The 18,585-nt window shown below is 51.9% G+C and overlaps 1 protein-coding gene across 10 annotated transcripts in view; it reads left to right on the top strand.

Annotated features, from left to right (window-relative positions):
- LOC118551042 (monocyte to macrophage differentiation factor 2) overlaps nt 1-18,585 on the top strand; it is a 116,786-nt gene that overhangs the window by 20,318 nt on the left and 77,883 nt on the right. For 7 of the 10 annotated variants that reach the window (XM_078074267.1, XM_078074265.1, XM_078074266.1 and 4 more), the window contains exons 2-6: nt 4,123-4,204; nt 5,584-5,744; nt 9,059-9,133; nt 14,173-14,274; nt 15,245-15,314. The exons of 1 other annotated variant lie outside the window; for it this stretch is intronic. In XM_078074267.1, coding sequence (XP_077930393.1) covers nt 4,123-4,204; nt 5,584-5,744; nt 9,059-9,133; nt 14,173-14,274; nt 15,245-15,314 — 490 coding nt within the window. 2 more of the 10 variants (XM_078074268.1, XM_078074264.1) reach the window with 2 other exon arrangements.

Raw genomic sequence — 18,585 nt, 5'->3', positions numbered from 1 at the left:
GCCCATTCTTTGAGCCCTGTTGCATGTCAGGCACTCCTGTGTGGCCTCTTGAGCCATTTTTTTAAAGACTTATTTATTTATTTTAGAGAGAGAGAGAGAGAGAGAGCATGAGCAGGGGGAGGGGCAGAGGGAGAGGGAGAGAGAGAGAAGCAGACTCCCCACTGAGCTCAAAGCCTGACATGGCTTGATCCCACAACCCATGAGATCATGACCTGAGCCAAAATCAAGAGTCAGATGCTTAACCGACTGAGCCACCCAGGCACTGCGCTCTTGAGCCATATCATCTCATGGTAGGGTTGGTAGTAGTATCTCCTTTTACATACAAGGAAGCTGCAGCCCAGAGACGGGAAGTAATCTCCCCTAGGTCTCACAGCACCTAAGTGACACTGCAGAGATTTTCCACGCAGCACCTAAGTGACACTGCAGAGATTTTCCACGCAGCTGTGCCCAGATCCAAAGCCCCTCCTCCGTCCTGTTCAGGATGGGAATTCAGCCTCTGTCCTTGCCTCCCTGCTGGCTTGGACTCTGGATCCTGACTCCGTTTGGGAGCTCTCCGCATGGAGTTGCCCTCCCCATCCCCCACAAATGCCATGGCCCCATGGTCATCTAAGCAGAGGGCTGGCCGCGGAATGGTGATTCTGTTCTCCAGAGAGGAGGCAGAAAGGCTCACTTCCCTCCTTTAGTTTAACTAGTGACAGCCTGCTGGAAATATCGACTCTTTGAAGAGAAACTTCCCACAATCTTGAAGGCTGCTCCTTGACTGTCAGCTCTGTTATAGAACATTCTAAATTTTATCTATATGTTTCATCTGTTAAAAATGACTCCATTATCTCTCTACTGGGGAATGGATAAACAAGCCATTGTACGTCCAGACAATGGAATAGCGCTTAGCAGTAAAAAGGAAGGAGCCATTGGAACACGGTAACAACACGGATGGACCTCACATGTGTGATGCCCAGTAAAAAAAGCCGAACTCAAAAGGCTATGCAGAAAAAAAAAAAAAAAAGATGGAAGTGTTGAGCATAATCACCAAGACAGTAATGTGTGATTTAGGAAGGCCCATTTTCTCCTTGTATAAAACAAGTTTGTCTTAGATGCATTTTAAATAGAACTAAGTAGATCCCTGCTTGGCATTCAGAGCAGTTTCTTTCCACCCAAGAATGCACTTTGACTTTATAAAATAAATTCTTTTTAGACATTAAAAAAAATCCCAAAACAAAAACACTGCAGGCCGACCCTGTGACTGCATTTATGCAACATTCTGGAAAGGCAAAGCTGTAGGGGCAGAGAACAGGGTGGTGGTTACGCACCTGGAGACAGGTATCGGGGGCCCAGCGTGTGCGGGCATTTGGGGAGGATGAAGGATCTGTTATTTATCTTAGTTGTGGTGGTGGTGACATGGCGGTCTTCATTTACCCAGACTCATAAAACTGGGTAGCCAAAAAAAGAAAAAAATTATACTGTATGTAAATGCAAAGGAAAAGTGAAAACCTAAATAAAACAATTCATTGTCCTCTTAAGAAATGTCTGCCTAGAGGCTCCGAAGAAAGAAAGTAGGCCACAAGGAGGTAAAGAAAAAGTTCTTGGTTCTGGAGGGTTGTGGGAACTCTGTTTCTTGGGCGTTTGCCCCCGGCCCTGGGGCCTGGTCTCCCGGCCTTTTTCTCGGCCCGCCTTTCTTCTCTTCAGCGGCTGCAGCATGGGGCAGAGACAAGGAGGGTTTTGTGGAACCCAGAAACAAATAAAGAACTGCCCATCGCGGGTCGCCACGGCAACGCGACATTGCCCTTGGACCCGTGAGGCTGGCACCGTGGGTGGCTTATTTGTGTTTGTTAAGGGAGCAGAGGAGAGGGCGGCCAGGCCGCGCCTGATGGCAGGTGGACAAGAACTCCCTCAGCCCCAGGCTCGGTTTCCCACCTTGGAGAAAGGCGTCAGCTGTGTCCCTACGCAGTTGGCATCTGTCCCCCCCCAGTCCCGTTGGCACAGCCCCCTTGGGGGCTTTTGGGCAGGACCTGTCAAAATGAACACCGCACAGACCTGTGTTAGTGTCTCCAGGTCCTCAGTAACAAGTGACCATACGCTTTGTGACTTAAAATAACAAAAATTTGGTCTCTCGGCTCTGGAAGCCAGAAGTCCAAAATTGAGGTGATGGCAGGTTTGATTCCTTCTGGAGGCTCTGAAGGAGAAGCTTCTGTGCCTGTCTCCCAGCCTCTGGCGGTTTCAGCAGCCCTAGGTGTCCCTTGGCTCGTGGTCACATCACGGTGGAGTCTGCGTCTCCATTGTCTCGTGGGCTTCGGCTCTGTGGCTCTCCTTTTCCCATAAGCACCCTAGTCGTAGCAGATTAGGGGCTCGCCCTCCTCCAGGGGGACCTCATGTTAACTGAGGACATCTGCAACAGCTCTGTTTCCAGATGAGGTCACTTTCTGAGGTACTGGGGGTTAGGACATCTGCATAGGAATTTTGGGAAGACACAGTTCAGCTCATAACACTGCCCTGCACGCACTGGGCTGCTTGCTGTGTGCTCTGCACATTCCCGTCTGCTGCTCCCTGGGCTAGGAGCACCCTTCCCTCTCCTACCTCTCTTTTCATCTGGTAAACTCATTTATCCCTCGTTCCCTGTCTGCTGGTGCCCGCTATGGGGCTGGGTGCTCTGCCAGGCACTCGGACATCAGGGTGTGCCTGAGCCTTGGGGAGCCTGTCCTCTCTTGGAAGCCTTCACACTATGCTGTGTCCCTCCTCTCAACTCCAGCCAGCACATAGTAGGTGCTCCTGAATGTTTCCGGAAGGATGAGGAGCACTCATCACATGGTATTGTATTGGGATTTCTGCTTGGATTCGATGCCTTCTGGATTGTGAGCTTCTTGAGGGCAGGGCCAGGTCACCCCAATGCACCGTCCCTAGTTCTCAGTGTAAAACCAGCATGCAGAAGGTGCTTAACAAATGCTCTATGAACTGTATGGCACGGATCCAGCAGGGAGGAGGTGCTCACAAATCCTCAGTGAAGTACACTTAACACGGATCCAGCATACAGAAAGTACTCAGTGAATGCTCTGTGATCTGTCCTGGTGTGGTACCAGCGTGTAGAAACTGCTCACTAAATGCTTCCTACACTCCACCCTTTAGCTTCCCTTCTGCAAAATGGGGGGGGGGAGGGGCGAAGGCTCCCTCGGAGCTCCAGTGCGGCTCAAAGGAGAGACTGGAGGGCCGAGGCGTGGAGATTCCCAAAGACTCTGGAACACCAGGAGTGCAGATTGCTCGGGATACAGTCCACTGGTGGTTCCACATGTGGACCTACGCCCAGCAGAAACACAGTGCGATGGTCACCAAAGATGTGCGCACGGTTGCTTATGGACGGAGTTCTCCCTGGGGGCCCCAAACCGGGCAGTCCACCTCCAGGAGCTGGATGCATACATTGTGTATAGAATTCTGTCCGGCAGTGAAAACAGCCAATCCCTGCATCTGACAACATGAATGAATCTTGCCAAAGTCACGTGGAACCAAAGAAGGTGGACAAAGGAGGGTTTGTGCTGCGTGATCCCACCGATGGGAAGTCCAAGCGCAGGCCAAACTAATCAATGACGACAGAGTCAGAGGTGGTTTCCTTGAAGGAAGAGTCCCTGGGAGGGTGCCTACGGGCCCTCCTGGGGGGCGGGAAGTGAGCTCGGGCCCCTCCCGCGTGGTGGCTTTGCGGGTGGGTGCACGAGTCAGAGGGTCAGGCTGTGCCCGCAGGGTAGACATAGACTAGATTGCTGTATGTCAGACGGAAGGAAGATGAGAAACATGAAATGGAGAGAATGCTGTATTTAGCCAAGTTTGGTAACAAGTACCACATTGGGGATCAGGCACAAAATATTGGCTAGTCCAGAAAGAGTGTAATAGAAAGGGGGAGAGGGAGGAGTGGGGGGCGGAGAGAGGAGGGGAGTGGGACTCTGGACAGGGGAGGGGAAGGAGAGAAGGGAGGAGGAGGGAGGAGGGGGAGGGGAAGGAGAGGAGAGACGGGGAGGGGAGGGATCCTTTATTTTCCCACCAGGAGGGACCCGATCTTCAGGTCTCCTGGGAATCCTGTGAACACAGCTGCTCCCGGCGTCCTGGCCCAGCTTCCGGGAATTATGCCTCTCCTTCCAGGTTCATGAACCACCGAGTCCCCGCCCACAAGAGGTACCAGCCCACCGAGTACGAGCATGCAGCCAACTGTGCCACCCATGCTGTGAGTTGGCTTTTGGGGGCCGAGCGGGGGACACTTCCAGGTGGGAGGGAAGGCAGGCTCTTCACCCTTGGACAGGGTCAGCATCTCCTTTCCGTGGTGATGTCCCAACGGACGACAAGTCCTCTGTGGCCCTTGGAAGAGTGAGTGGGATCTGGAGGGAAGGCCATCTGGGGACATTGGACTGTGGTGCTGAGCATGCCTGTCTTTTGCTCTGCGAGCCTTCGCTGGCTCCCTGGTACCTGGCACAGCACCTGGACTCTAGCAAGCTCCCAGGCAGGCCTTAGTTCGTAAGGTGGTCCGCCTTCCCTGCTACCCAGGTTCCAGCGCCCTGGAGTCCTTGCCTCCCTCTGCCTGGGGTCCTTGCTGACACCACCCCAGCCTCGCCTAAGAGACCCTTCTCTGGGCGGTAGGCCCCTTTGGGAATAATGGAAGATCGAGACCCACATTGTCCAGTTCGGTCGCCACTGGCCCCGTGTGGCTTTTGCGCCCTTGAAATGCAGCTCATCTGTTGGAGATGTGCTGCCAACTTGGGAAGACTTAGCACGGAAAACAGGATGTAAAATAGCTCCTTAATATGTTTATTATGTATATTACATGGTATTTTGGATATATCGGGCTGAACAAAATGTAGTATTAACGTTAATTTCACCAGTTAGTTTTTCCCTTTAAGAACGTGGGTCCCAGAACACCCAAAATGACCTGTGGGACTCGCGTTATAGTTCTACTGGCTGGGGCTGCCATAAACCCTTTCTCCTGAAAAAGTGTTCCCAACACACAGAACTGGGCACACTTTCAGGGACCCCCTGCCCCCTGTGCTTTGGAGAGTTCTAGACTTCTCCGGGGAAATGATGGGTCAACCAAGGCGTGAAGAGCGAAGGGTTTTCCCGGTGGACCTGGTGGGGAGGGCTACTTTCTCCAGAAGGTGCTAACTACGTGTGCACGGGTGTGAGGTGGTGTGGCGTGCTCGGGGACCGCGAGGCTGGCGTGGGGGCGGTGACCGGCGATGCTCCTTGGGGCAGGGAGCCGTCGTGTTTATCACGACCTTCTCCAGAGCCCTGCTGCCCGATACGGTAGCCACTGGTTCTGTGGGGCTGCTGAAATTGAAACTAAAATTAATTAAAACGACATAAAATGAAAAACGTCAGCACTTTATTGCCACCATCATGATTCAGGTGCTCGGTAGTCACAGGTGTCTAGCAGCTCCCATGTTGGATGGGGCAGGTCTAGGACTTCCCTGCCAAGGAGGGAGGGTCTGTTGGATGGCGTGGGTCTGGAGAAGAGAGTGGGCGGCATGCTCGGGGAAGCTCAGGGACTCTGTACATCCCTGGACCCCACGCTGAAGGCTGGCCCTGCAGCACCTGTCCCCGCTCTGCTTCCAGCTCTGGATCATCCCCAGCATCCTCGGCAGCTCCAACCTCTACTTCCTGTCCGACGACGACTGGGAGACCATCTCTGCTTGGATTTACGGCCTCGGCCTCTGTGGGCTCTTCGTGGTGTCCACCGTGTTCCACACCATCTCCTGGAAGAAGAGCCACCTCAGGTGCCTGCCTAGCCCACGGGTGGGGCAGGGGCTGGGCGGAGTGACCGGGGTGGTGACCTTCACGCCATCTTTGCCTCGGCCGGCCGGCCAGGATTGGATCCCACCTGGGCAGACCACCTCAGCCACATGAGCCTCGTTTGCTCACCTCCGAGAGGCCCGGAGAGCAAGCCCCCAGCTCCCAGTGCTGTTAGGAGGGACCCTCCTAATCATCGTAACCATCAGAATGGCCTCCCCGGGTCCAGGCCCCGGACAGACGTCACCCCTGATCTTTTCAATAATTCTGCGGTATAGGCGGTAGTCTTGGATTTTTAAATTTTTGCTTTGCTTTTAATTTTTAAAAACACTGTGGTAAATACCCGTGACACAAATTGACTCTCTTCGTCAGTCTTAAGCGTCCAGTTCAGGGGCATTAAGCACATTCACACTGTTGTGCTAACACCACCATCCATCTCCAGAACTTTCTTCATCTTCCTGAACTGAAGCTCCATCCCCTTTGAGCACTCGCTCCCCATCCCCTCCCCAGCCCCCGGCACCCACCATCCGACTTTCTAGGGACCTCACGCAAGGCAGTCGTCCGGTATTTGTCCTTTTGTGACCGGCTTCTCTCATTTGGCACGTGTGCTCCATGCAGTTTGTAGCGCCTCTCAGAACTTCCTTTTTAAGGCATTCCATGAATATCTTCCATTGTAATGCACATGTGCATCCGTTCATCCTCATCCGTGGACGGATCCTTGGGTTGTTTCCACCTTTTGTGACTGGCTTCTCTCACTCAGCGTGAGGTTTCAGGGCTGGTCCCCGTTGCAGCATGTAGAATCCCCGGCTTGTACGTGATGACACTGAAATTCGGAAGGCGATGGGTCTTGCTCAAGATCACCAAGCTGGTCATATCTGAGCCAGAGCTGATCCCGGGAGTCTGGGGCCCCCGTACATCGAGGGATGCCCTGGCCCCATTGCAGCAGTGGCAGGGACCCCTAGTCTCCAGCGTCAGCATCCCCCGCCCCTCCCCCAGGAGCCCCGTGACTTTGCTGTAGCCCCCATTCCTATTTCCCATTCTTGCCCTCTCCGTGGGTCTTGGTTCCGCCCCGCTGTAGGAGTTTCTTGTGACTGCCGTAGCAAATGACCCCAGTCTGGGTGGCTGGAAACAACAGAATTCTTTCTCTCGTTGTTTAGGAGGCCAGAAGGCCGAGATCCAGGTGTCAGTGGGGCCATGCTCCCTCCAAAGTCTCTAGGGGAGGATCTGGCCTCTTCCAGCTCCTGGTGGCCCGAGTCTTCCTTGGCTTCTAGCTGCTTCTCCGGGCTGCCTGTGTCTTCACAAGGCCTTCCTCCCCGTGTGTCTCTTTGTCCAGATCTTGCTCCCCTTTTTCTTACTAAGAAACCAGTCATTGGGTTTAGCGCCGGCTTAACCAGTGGTGGGCCTGTGCCGGCATTTCCTGTCCTCACCTGGCACATAGTGGATGAAAAAAACAGCACCTGTCTTTTAGGTGGGATTAAAAAGTCCTAAGTTGCTTAGACCAGTGCTCTGCTTATGGCCCACGCCGTAAACATGTTACCTGTTGTTGTCACTTTCATTTCTGGGAGGACATGTGGTTAAACCATACGTAGGATCCCTGGTCAGTTTTACTGAGGGCTGCAGTTTGCTGGGCAGAATCAGTGCGTTAGTTATCTATTGCTCTGTAATACATTATCCTCAGTCACAGAGGTTTTATTTATTTTTTTAGAGATTTTATTTATTTATTTGAGAGAGAGAGTGAGTGAGCGACAGAGAGAAGACAAGCCGCGGGGAGAGGCAGAGGCAGAGGGAGAAGCAGGCTCCCCACAAAGTATGGAGCCTGACACGGGGCTCAATCCCAGGACCCCGAGATCATGACCTGAGCCAAAAGCAGATGCTCAACCCACTGAGCCACCCAGGTGCCCCAGTCACAGAGGTTTTATTTATTTATTTATTATTTATTTTTTTTTTAAAGATTTTATTTATTTATTTGAGAGAGAGAGACTGAGAGAGAGAGCACATGAGAGGGGGGAGGGTCAGGAGGGTCAGAGGGAGAAGCAGACTCCCTGCCGAGCAGGGAGCCCGATGTGGGACTCGATCCAGGGACTCCAGGATCATGACCTGAGCTGAAGGCAGTCACTTAACCAACTGAGCCACCCAGGCGCCCCACAGAGGTTTTAAATAACGGGAAATCTTGACTACCTCTCAAGGCTTCTGAGAATCAGGAATTCAGGAGCTTAATTAGCCGTATGGTTCTGGTTCATGATCTCTGGTGTAACCAAGATGCTGGGCCGGGGCTGCTGCCATCTGAAGGCTTGACTGGGGCTGGAGAGGCCACTTCCAAGGGGGCTCCCTCACATAGCTGGCAAGTTGGTCCTGGATGTTTTACCCGGTGCTCCGTGCTTCCCACATGGACCTCTCCACAGACATGGCTCATTGCTCCCAAAGTTAGTGTTCCAAGAGAACAAGCCAGAGGCTCTAGTATCGTTTATGATCGAGCCTTAGAAATCACTCACCATCATTTCTGCAGCCCTCTGTTGGTTACATGTGTTTGCCTTATTCATTGTGGGAGGGGGCTATGCATGGGTGTGAATACCAGAAAGTGGGGCTCTTTGGGTATCATTTTGGAGGTCGGCTACCACACTGGGCAAACATATTGAGGGCTACCGTTTGCTACTCAACATGAGGTCACAACAAAAACAGTGAGTGTTTATTGAGCACTTCCTGATACGAGCTGTGCTAAGTACCAATGCATTTAAACCTCACGGCCACCCTGTGATAGGCTGCTGGTACCCTCCCCACTTGACAGATCAGAGAGCTGAGGCTGAGAGATGGTAAGGAGCTGGTTCAAGGTTATACAGCCCATAAGTGGTAAGGTTGGCATTTGGACTCAGGCCTTCTGGGCTCCAGACCTGGACCTGAACCAGAATGCTGGGACCCAGAGGCTCTTTAGCGGGGGCACATAGGTCCATTGGTTTTGTACTTTTTTTTAGTCATCAAAGTATTTCATCATTTGAATTCTTTTGAAAAGCCCAGTATATAAAGCCAAAATGCAGAGTGTGGGTGTCAGACCTTCACCTTTCAGGGAGAAGGGGGTCCTCAGCGAAACCTGTGGGGTGTCCCCATTGGACCCCCAGGGGGATGGGGAGCCTGGTTTGAAAACCACTGCTCTGGGCACTTCCAGATGGGGAGCCTGAAGCCCAAGGGTGGTGGCTGGGGCGAAGGCCCGTCAGCCCCGAGCCCAGGCCCCTCCGCACCTGCGGGCGGGGAGGTGTGGCTCTGGGGCCCTACCCCTGACCCTTCCCCTGCCCCTTCTCTGCCCCAGGATGGTGGAACATTGCCTGCACATGTTCGACCGCATGGTCATCTACTTCTTCATAGCGGCGTCCTACGCGCCCTGGTGAGTACCTCTGCGCAGTCCCTCGTTGGGGGGTGGGGGAGACTGGCTTCCTCTCTCTGAATGTCTTCTTCTAATTTGGCTGGGTAATCTGTTGACTCGGCACAAAAGAGTGTAGGTAAAAAGACGCCCTCTGTCCATTCTCCTTCTGCAACTACTTACAACTCTTGTGTCTCTTTCCGGAGTTGTTTTGTGCAAAAAAAGCCAAAGTGTGTGCCCAGAATATTGTAAATGCATCGGTATTCATATTTTTCCTCCTGCTTCTAATACAAAAGGAAGGGTACTATACAAACTGCAGTTTGCTTTTGTTCTCTTGGTAATGTCGCTGGGGGTACCTCTCTGTATTTTAGTACACTGAAAATTTCCCCAGTCTTTTTTTCTGTCGCAGCATAACATTTCCTGGCCATCCCGTTTATGGATATTTCTGGCATTGGGGCGCTCCGTCCCTTGGCTAGGAGAGACCGTGCCGTAGTGAATCTCCTTGTTTGCGTATCATTTAGCACCCGCGTGTGGATATGTTGGCTCGAATCATATGAAGTTGCTAAGAGGTGGCCTCTTCTGACCTCCAGAAACAGCAGTTTCATGTGGTGGAACCTGATCTTTGTGGCATAAATTCGAGACTTGGATTTCTGGGCGGCAGGGAGCCGGCCTTCTAATTTGGTTAACTGTTGCCAGATCACCACACAGTGTATTGGTTTTAACCTCCCGCCGCCCCCACAGCAAGTGACCTGGAGTTTTCCAACTTGATTTAGTAATCTAGAAAGTTCTGGAATAAGGAAACGCTCAGCTTCAGGCCACATTCTAAAAGCCCACAGAGCCGTTGAGCTCACGTTTGGGGAATGCGTGGCCAGGCGGTGCTGGGGGTTGGGACCCCGAGGGTCTGGCCCCTGGACGGGCATCTGTGACGGGACAGTGGTGGCATGGTGAGACGGGCCTGCGTGCATGCAGCCATGGGAGCTCAGAGGAGGCACTACTGTGGCGTCGGGGCCTCCGGAGGGCTGCCTGGAGGAGGGGTGCTGCTCTGAGGACCCGCACGTGCGCTTCTGAAGAGTAGGGAGCCATAGGAAGGTTTGTTCCGTTTTTGCCCAGGAAATTTCTGTTTTTGGCCATCACAAGTGGGGCCTTCTCTTTCATTATATCTGCTAATAAATGGGTTTTATTTGTATATGCGAAGGTGATTGCTATTTTTTTTTTTAATTTTATTTATTTGACAGAGAGACACAGCGAGAGAGGGAACACAAGCAGGGGGAGTGGGAGAGGGAGAAGCAGGCTTCCCGCGGAGCAGGGAGCCCGATGCGGGGCTCGATCCCAGGACCCCGAGATCATGACCTGAGCTGAAGGCAGACGCTTAACGACTGAGCCACCCAGGCGCCCCACGATTGCTTTTTAAATACGTTTCGTGGAGGTGTGCTGTACCTGGAGAGCATGCGCAGTCATAAATGTACATCCCTGTGAATTTTCAGCGGCTAGCACCCAGATGAAGAAGCAGAACATGTCCAGCCCCCTTGTCCCCCTGGGCCTCCTCCCCTCAAGGTAACCGCAGCTCTGACATAAGACAGTTAGGCCTGATTTCTTCTTTTGTGTTAGTGGAGTCCCCGTTCTTTTGGATTCTTGCTTCTTCCACACAGCATACGTCTGGAGAAACCCATGGAGTCATCCATCCTCCCTGCTGGACAGGGCCCTCGTGACCATAGCTCGGGTGTCCACGCTCCTGGGCAGGCTTGGCATGGTGCCCACGTCTCATACAAGGGTAGAGGCAAACGGAGTATAGATGGGAGGCTGTTTGGTCTGTTTTTAGGGGTGATGGGGCTTCAAAGCAGGATATTGACGTCGTTTTAGTGTTTGGACCGATGGGAGCAGAGGTGCGAGGACAGGCTGGCCCAGGACCTAGGGGAGCAGCAGTGGTGGCCTGGACCCCAGGAGTGGCCATGGGAGTCAAGGGAGAGGAGTGACAGATCGAAAAGACACTTGCAGGCAGCTGAGTAGACTGACTCATGGACGGTGGGAGGGGGTGAGGGGTGCCAGGTTTCTTGGGCCAGCCTCCCCTCCGAAACCAGCCCCGCTGCTGGGTCCTCCCTGGGGTTGCAGGCAGATGCAAGCCCCATGCCCAGCTGGGCTTTGGGAGAGAAAGGGACTTGCTTCTCTTCCCAGAACTGGTATGCTTCTGGCCGTCAGATGCCAAGTGGGCAGGCGTATGCATGGAGGCTTCTAGAATAAGCACAGGTCCTGGGTGAGTGGGTTGTGGGGAGGCCACTGGAGCAGGCCAGGAGCAGGAGAGCGAAACCAGGAGCCACGGGAGGGAGCTCCTTCCACGCGGCCACTTGTGGTCGGCCCCAGGTGGGCCCTAGGCATCACCTGCAGTTGCCAGGGGCCAGGTCATCTCAGGTTTCCTTTCGGGTGCGGCCAAGTATAGTCAAGTCAAGTTTTGTGCTCAGCTGCAGTAACTCTTCGACGGGGCTTTCTAAAGCAATCCCCTGCCTATCCTCCACTCTTGATTTAATGGCTGGGTTTCTAGTCTTTATCCCCAGCTGTGACTGACGGAGAGGTACAGACACTCTCTCCTCATGGGACTTAGGGCCCCACAGGGAGCACAGATGTTGACTGTCCCAGTACTGACACGGGAATGAGGGGTGCAGGTGACGTGTCCTGGTTTGCGAGCCTTTTTAGGAGGAAGAGTTGGCCGAACGTGGGCGTTGGTCGGATGTGCGGGAGGACGTAGACGGAGGAGCTTGGTGACCAGTTTCCCAGCTGGGCACTTGGGTGCGTGGGAAAGGGGGACACGGGACAAGGTGGTATAAAATCATTTGGTGGGTATTTTTCTTTGAATGGCTCTGGTTTTCATGCCGTTCTCTGCAGAGCCCCGGAGGTTCCCAGATGACCATGGAGGGGTGGGGGTGTGAATGACTGTGGGTTCCTCCATCCTTGCCTCAATCAGAAAACCCTATTTTTTTGATGTTTGTTTTTGATAGATTAGACTTACACATAAGATTCCTGCATACAATCTTTACTTAAAGGATGTAAAAGATGCTTGAAAGCCTCTGGCATAGTAGAAAGAGAGGAGCAGAAATATTTGTTTGAAATTCAGCACACTTTTTTGGGGCGGGGGAGCGTTCATTTTCTTCTGTTAAAGTCAAGTTGAAATTCAACGTGATATTTGTAAGAAATGACCTGTGTAGTTCGAGACTCCCTCCCCTTACCCCTCCCCCCCCATCCCATTTTATACTCGTCCTCCTACCCATTGGCCTATTTTGTGTCTGTTTGGAGAGCTGTTTAGAATGATCTTCACTGATGGTTCTTCCGGGTAATGAGTCGGGTTATTTTTTTCTACCTTTAAGCTTCCCAGTATAAATTAACTTCTTTATAATAACAATTGGACTCAGAGCCGATTGCTTTTTGGGGGACACGGGTGGGCAGAGGTTGCATATAAGGTGGTCTCATTCACAAAATTCACTCCGGAAAAAAGTGAAAAAGGATCCCTCCCCTCAAGCACTGCCATCATCAACTGTCCCTTTCTAGATGGAACTCCCACTACCCACTCGACAGGGGGGCTCCGATCGGTGTGCTGCGCATTTACACATCTCTCTTCACTTGTGCAAATAATGCAGTCCCGTTACTCTCCCCTCGCTCCCCGCCGCCACACACAGCATGTCTGGGAGATGTCCGCACCAAAGTCCAGCTTGTTCTGTTTTCCAAGCTGCTGTGCCCATGCCACAGGATGGTGTATCCGGCAGGGTGCGGTTGGGGGACAGAAACCATACAATGATTTGAACACGGAACATCTGGTATAAAGGATTGATCATAGGAGATTGGAGGAGGGGAGAATTGATTGATGAGCATCAAAGACAAATCTAGGGAAGCTACAGAGTGGCAGAAATAAGGGACAGCTACGACCAGCCCCGCTCCATCCAGGGCAGAGGTCCCCCCGCGTCCGAAAGGGCCTGACCTTTGCCCACAGGATGACAGAGAGGCTGCTGGAGAGGGCCATAGGTGTGGCTTGCTGGAAATCAGCCCTCTGGGGGTGCTGGGGGAGGCTGGCCACTGGGGGCCCCGAGCGTTACCCCTTGTTCCGTGCCGGGGAAGCTGCTGGCTGCTGGGGGCTCCTGGAAGCAGCCGCTGGGAGGCCCCTGCGGGAACCCCGAGCGTTTCGGTGCAGGTAGTGTATAGGGTGGAGGTCCCGCAGCTTGCCGGGCAGGGCTCCCCACGGGGGGCCCCCAGTGTGCAGGTGTGTGGGGCTGAAGAGGGGGTGCGGGAGCAGCTGCCCGGCCTGAGGCACAGGCCTGCGTTGTCCCCTGTGCCGCCACTGTCCCCTGCATCCACGGCTAGAGCGCACGCTGTGGCCAGATGCTGGAGAAAGCCGCGGGGAAACGGCCTCAGCCCAGCAGCAGAGAGAGAAGCCTGCTCTCAGAGCCTGGTGGGCGAACCGCGGGCACCAGGAAGGAAGACGCTCTCCTCCCGCAGAGTCTCTTCACTGCCCTCCCCCGACAAAGCTTCACGTCGTGCCTGCCGGGAAGCAAGAAGGCACGTGGCCCAGCTCCGTTAGCTTGGAGCCGGCGGGAAGGGTGACTTCGGAGCCGAGAGGCAGTCTGTTGATAACCAGCACAGACAAATACCATCCTTCTATCACCTTCCCCTTCTGGTAGATAGTTGGGTGCTTTCCTGGGTGTCCTGTTGGACCAGGGCTGTGATGAATGTCCTCTTCTGTGCCTCTGTGTGCGGACGAGACCGCATTTCCTTGGCTAACCCCTGGGGCTGGAATGACGGGGTCACTGGACATGCACACCTCGGGTTTGATAGATTCGGCCAGATTGCCCTCACACAGGCTTTATGCTTCTGCCCATTTGAGATGCCCTTTGTCTTCGCGCTCGGACGGTGTCCGTTTTGCCAATTTTCCTCTAATCATTGCTTATTGTTCCAGTCAGTTTCTCTGTCTGTCTCTCCACCCCGAGAGCTGTGGGGCACAGGGCTGCTCTGGGGTCAGTCTTCCTGGGAGGGGCTGGGTCCCAGGGGGCCCCCCTCAGGCTGTGCCCTTGGCTTTCTCTCAGGCTGAACCTTCGGGAGCTGGGCCCCTGGGCCTCCCACATGCGTTGGCTGGTCTGGATCATGGCCTCGGTGGGCACCATCTACGTCTTCTTCTTCCATGAGCGGTAAGCCAAGGCTGGGTGCGGGGGCTCAGGGCTCAGGTAGGCTGGACCTCCTCTCTGTCCTTGGGGAGAAGAGACCCCAGGATGGCCCCGAAGCATGAGGGCACAGCTCTGCCCGGCGTCCCGGGGCTCAGGCCCATGGATGGCCACCAGAGCCACAGCCCATAGGGTCAATCTGAAGAGGTTTTATTTATTTTATTTTATTTTTTAAAAAGATTTTATTTATTTATTTGACAGAGAGAGAGATAGCGAGAGCAGGAACACAAGCAGGGGGAGTGGGAGAGGGAGAAGCAGGCCCCCCGCGGAGCAGGGAGCCCGATGCGGGGCTCGATCCCAGGACCCTGGGACCATGACCTGAGCTGAAGGCAGACGCTTAATGACTGAGCCACCCAGGCGCCCCCTGAAGGGGTTTTAAAAAAGACCTTGTGGGTCACGTGTTACCCACCTTCCCTAAGCTGGGTTGTCAGATGAGAGGAGAGGCTCCAGGCTCTCTTCACTTCCGTCCCACCGAGTGAGGAAAGAAACAGGGCTATAGAAGCAAAGGGGAGTAACTGACTTCTGGAATCTCCAGGGAGGGCAAATCGGTGTCAGCCTGGGGAGCCGCTGGGATGGACGGAGGGCAGCTGCCTGGGCCCCCGGGGAAAGGTGCTGGGATCACACAGTCATGACGGCCCCCGCCCGAGCGCGGCGAGGGCCCGCGTGCGTGCTGTACTCAGCGGGGACAGCCCTGGCCTGTCATCCCACCCGTGGAGACCAAGGCCCCGAGGGCAGGACATCCGCCCAGGGCCACCCAGCTCTGCCCGTGCCTGCTGCGGGTACCTGGGTGAAGTCAGAGCCCAGGGGCGCTGGGCAGAGGGCGGAGCTCTTCTCACTCTTTTGGTTGGGGTGTCCCCTCCTACCCAGAGCGGGGAGCTGTATGCCGTTCCTCATGGGGAGGCTGTCCCGAGGCCCAGATGGCTTGTCTTCCTGCCAGGTACAAGCTGGTGGAGCTGCTCTGCTATGTCATCATGGGCTTCTTCCCCGCCCTGGTCCTCCTTTCAATGGTAAGTCCCACCTGCCCGGCCAGGGGGCTCCCGGCTTGCTGGCTCCCAGCTTGCTGACTCTCTCTCTCTCTCTCTCTCTCTCTGTCTCGGGATGGCCGCGTCAGCCCCTCCCCACGTCAGACCCCCTCCCCGCGTCAGCCCCCTCCCCGCGTCAGCCCCCTCCCCGCGTCAGCCCCCCTCCCCGCGTCAGCCTCCCTGTGTGTTTAAGGATTCAATAGGAAGACCAACAGAGAGGGAATAGGACGGTGCCTGGGACATAGTTAAGTACCCAGTCGCTAAATTAAACCTGTGATGATAACATCTCTGGCCGTGGAGGCAGAGCTGAGGCTCAGGACTTCCAACCCTGTGCAAGGTGTTTGCACATCCTAAACGGCTTGTCCGCACAAGAGACCTAAAGGGGCAGCCAAGGTTCCTCCCCTGCACAGGTTCTGAGCCCTTACAAAGGGCAGGAGGCCTACTCGCAGGATCTTCCTTTCTTGTCCCTGGAGATGCATGTGATGTCCCGTTCAAGACACCCAGGCTGGCCCACACTCGTGTGCAGTCCCTGAGTGGCTGAGCCGGGATTGGGCCCCATCACTGCTGACCGTGGGGACTAGGACCTCTGGGCTGCTCTGCCTGGGCCTGTGAGGGGCAGAGTCCAGGAAGAGAAGCAGCTGGGGTGGCCACGCGTGGAGCACATCTCCTCTGCGAACCTCAGTTGTCCCATCTGTCAAGTGGGCACAGTAAACTCACCTGCCTGGCACCCTCCCTAGTTTATCTTACACTGTGATTATTGGTAGGTGGTAAAATTATTATGTAGTCAAGTCTAGCAGGTGTTCTGTTTTTTTTTTAAATGTTACAGTTTTTACACAAAAAAGTGGTATGGTTAGGAAGGCCTTCCTTTTCTCCAAGTTCACGTAAATATTTACCTGTATTTTCTCCTGTTTCTGTTGTGGTTTTACCTTTCCGCTGTGGTTTCTCCTGGACGTGGTGATTCGTCCCTGAGCCCCTAGCCAGTGATGTCAGTTATCTGCCATTTAAACGTGCTCCTTTGGTCACACATTAAATTCACACGTATATGTGGGTCTGCTTCCGAGATTTCAGTTCTGTTCCGTCCAGGGACCCATCTCTATCCTGGCACCAAACCGTTTTACGTAATCTAGCTTAATGACGTTTTAATCCGTGGCCCTGTCAGTCCTTCTGCTCAGCATTTTCCTGATGATTTGTATTTATTCTTATAGACTGCCTTCTCCCCCTGCAAGTTCATTTTTATTTGAATATATATATATTTATCTATTAAATTGTATAATATTAAATTGTGTAATTTATATAAAATGTTTTAAACATGTTAAAGTTACAAAATCTATTTAAACTTATTTTTAAAATTTTAAAGAATTTTATGAAGAATATTAAATAGTACATTGTATAATTTATATTAAACAAATATTAAAGTTTTAAAAATGTTAAAATTTATTTAAATTTATTTTTAAATGTTTAAAAATTTTATGAAGTATGTTAAATATTACATTATATAATTTATAGTAAGTAAATATTTTTAACGTTTAAAAAATTTTAAAACGGGTGCCTGGGTGGCTCAGTCGTTAAGCGTCTGCCTTCGGCTCAGGTCATGATCTCAGGGTCCTGGGATCGAGCCCCACATCGGGCTCCCTGCCCAGTGGGAAGCCTGCTTCTCCCTCTCCCATTCTCCCTGCTTGTTTCTCTCTCTCGCTGTGTCTCTCTCTGTCAAATAAATAAAAAATCTTAAAAAAAAAAAATAAATTAATTAATTAAAAAAAATTAAAAATTTTAAAACATTTAAATGTATTTTTAAAAAATTTTAAAAATGTATAAGAATATTAAAATAAATATTACATTATATCATTTATATTAAATAAAAATTTTTAATTTTTCTGAATTTTGAAGAATTTAAATTTATTTTAAAAATTTTATGAATTATATTAAGCTAAATATTACATTGTAATATTTGGAAATTTTTAAACTATTTAAATTTATTTTTAGATTCTAAAAAATTTTATGAAGTATATTAAATATTACATTATATAATTTATATTAGATAAATATTTTTAAAAATTTTAAAAATTCATTTAAATTTATTTAAAAAATTTTAAATTTCATAAATTACATTAAATGTTAAATTATACAATATCCATCAAATTATGTTTAAGTACATATACATATACTTATATATAGTAAGGGTGTATTTTAATACATAGTCACTGCAAAAAATAAGTCTGAAGATGTGTGAAAGAGCCAAGCCCTCCTCCCCTCGCCCGCAGTACGATGCCCCAGCTGCAACCACCATTCAGTTTGTGTGTCCTTTTTATTTATTTATTTATATGCAAATCTATGTGGATATGCAGATATACGGACTTGTTTGTTGTTCTTCTACAAAAACGAGGTCACACAAAACGTCCGGCTCTGCAACGTGCTTTCCTCACTTAACACGTGCGCCGTGGGTGCATCTCCATGACCGCCACGTGGAGTCATGCCTGTCTCGTAAGGTGGTTGTGAAGGCTCTGAGGTGCGAGCAGGTGCGGGCAGGTGCGGTCAGGTGGGGGCAGGTGCGAACAGGTGCGAGGAGGCACTAGGTATTCCTAAAGCTGTTACTGTGTCATTAATATTCCAGTATGATGTTCTCGAGGACTGAGGGAATCAGTGTCCACAGGGACGATGAAATACTATGTAGCTGTTCAGGAGCTGGAGGTGGCTCTCGCTGTGGGATGCAGACTGGTCCCCCACAGAGCAGTTAACCCAACGTGGAGTTGCAGCATGGTGGGGATGGCGTGAGCCCCTTTGTCTGGAATGATCAGTTCCTGTGCATAGTACCTACTATGAAGTGCATGCATATCGTGTGTTGCACGTGGGGAGAACGTTTCTGGAAGGATACTGTTAACAGTGGTAGCCTGTAACATGTGTACGAGCGGACCCGGGGGAGATGGGGGGGATGGTGTGGCAGGTGCTTCGCGATCAGTCTCTGCCATTCCCTTTAACCACCAACCACTCGGGTTAATAAGTGCTTGTCTCTGACGGCTAGGACGACTCCTTTTTTCTTAATGTTTTTTGTTGGGTTTCTCTAAAATTCTTCACCCTGGACATGCATTACTTTTAAAAAAATTGTGATACAATATACATAAAACTTACGATTTTTAACCCTTTTAAATCTATAGTTGAGCGGCAGGAAGCATGTTCACATTTTCGTGCAGGGGTCGCCACCAGCCATCTCCAGAACTTTCTCATCGTCCCAAACTGAACTCTGTCCCCACGAAACATG

The sequence above is a fragment of the Halichoerus grypus genome, chromosome 6 (genome assembly GCF_964656455.1).
Source record: "Halichoerus grypus chromosome 6, mHalGry1.hap1.1, whole genome shotgun sequence".
NCBI classification, from domain to species: Eukaryota; Metazoa; Chordata; class Mammalia; order Carnivora; family Phocidae; genus Halichoerus; species Halichoerus grypus.
The sequence above is the reverse complement of the archived record's forward strand: the minus strand, read 5'-3'. Positions and strand labels throughout refer to the sequence as shown.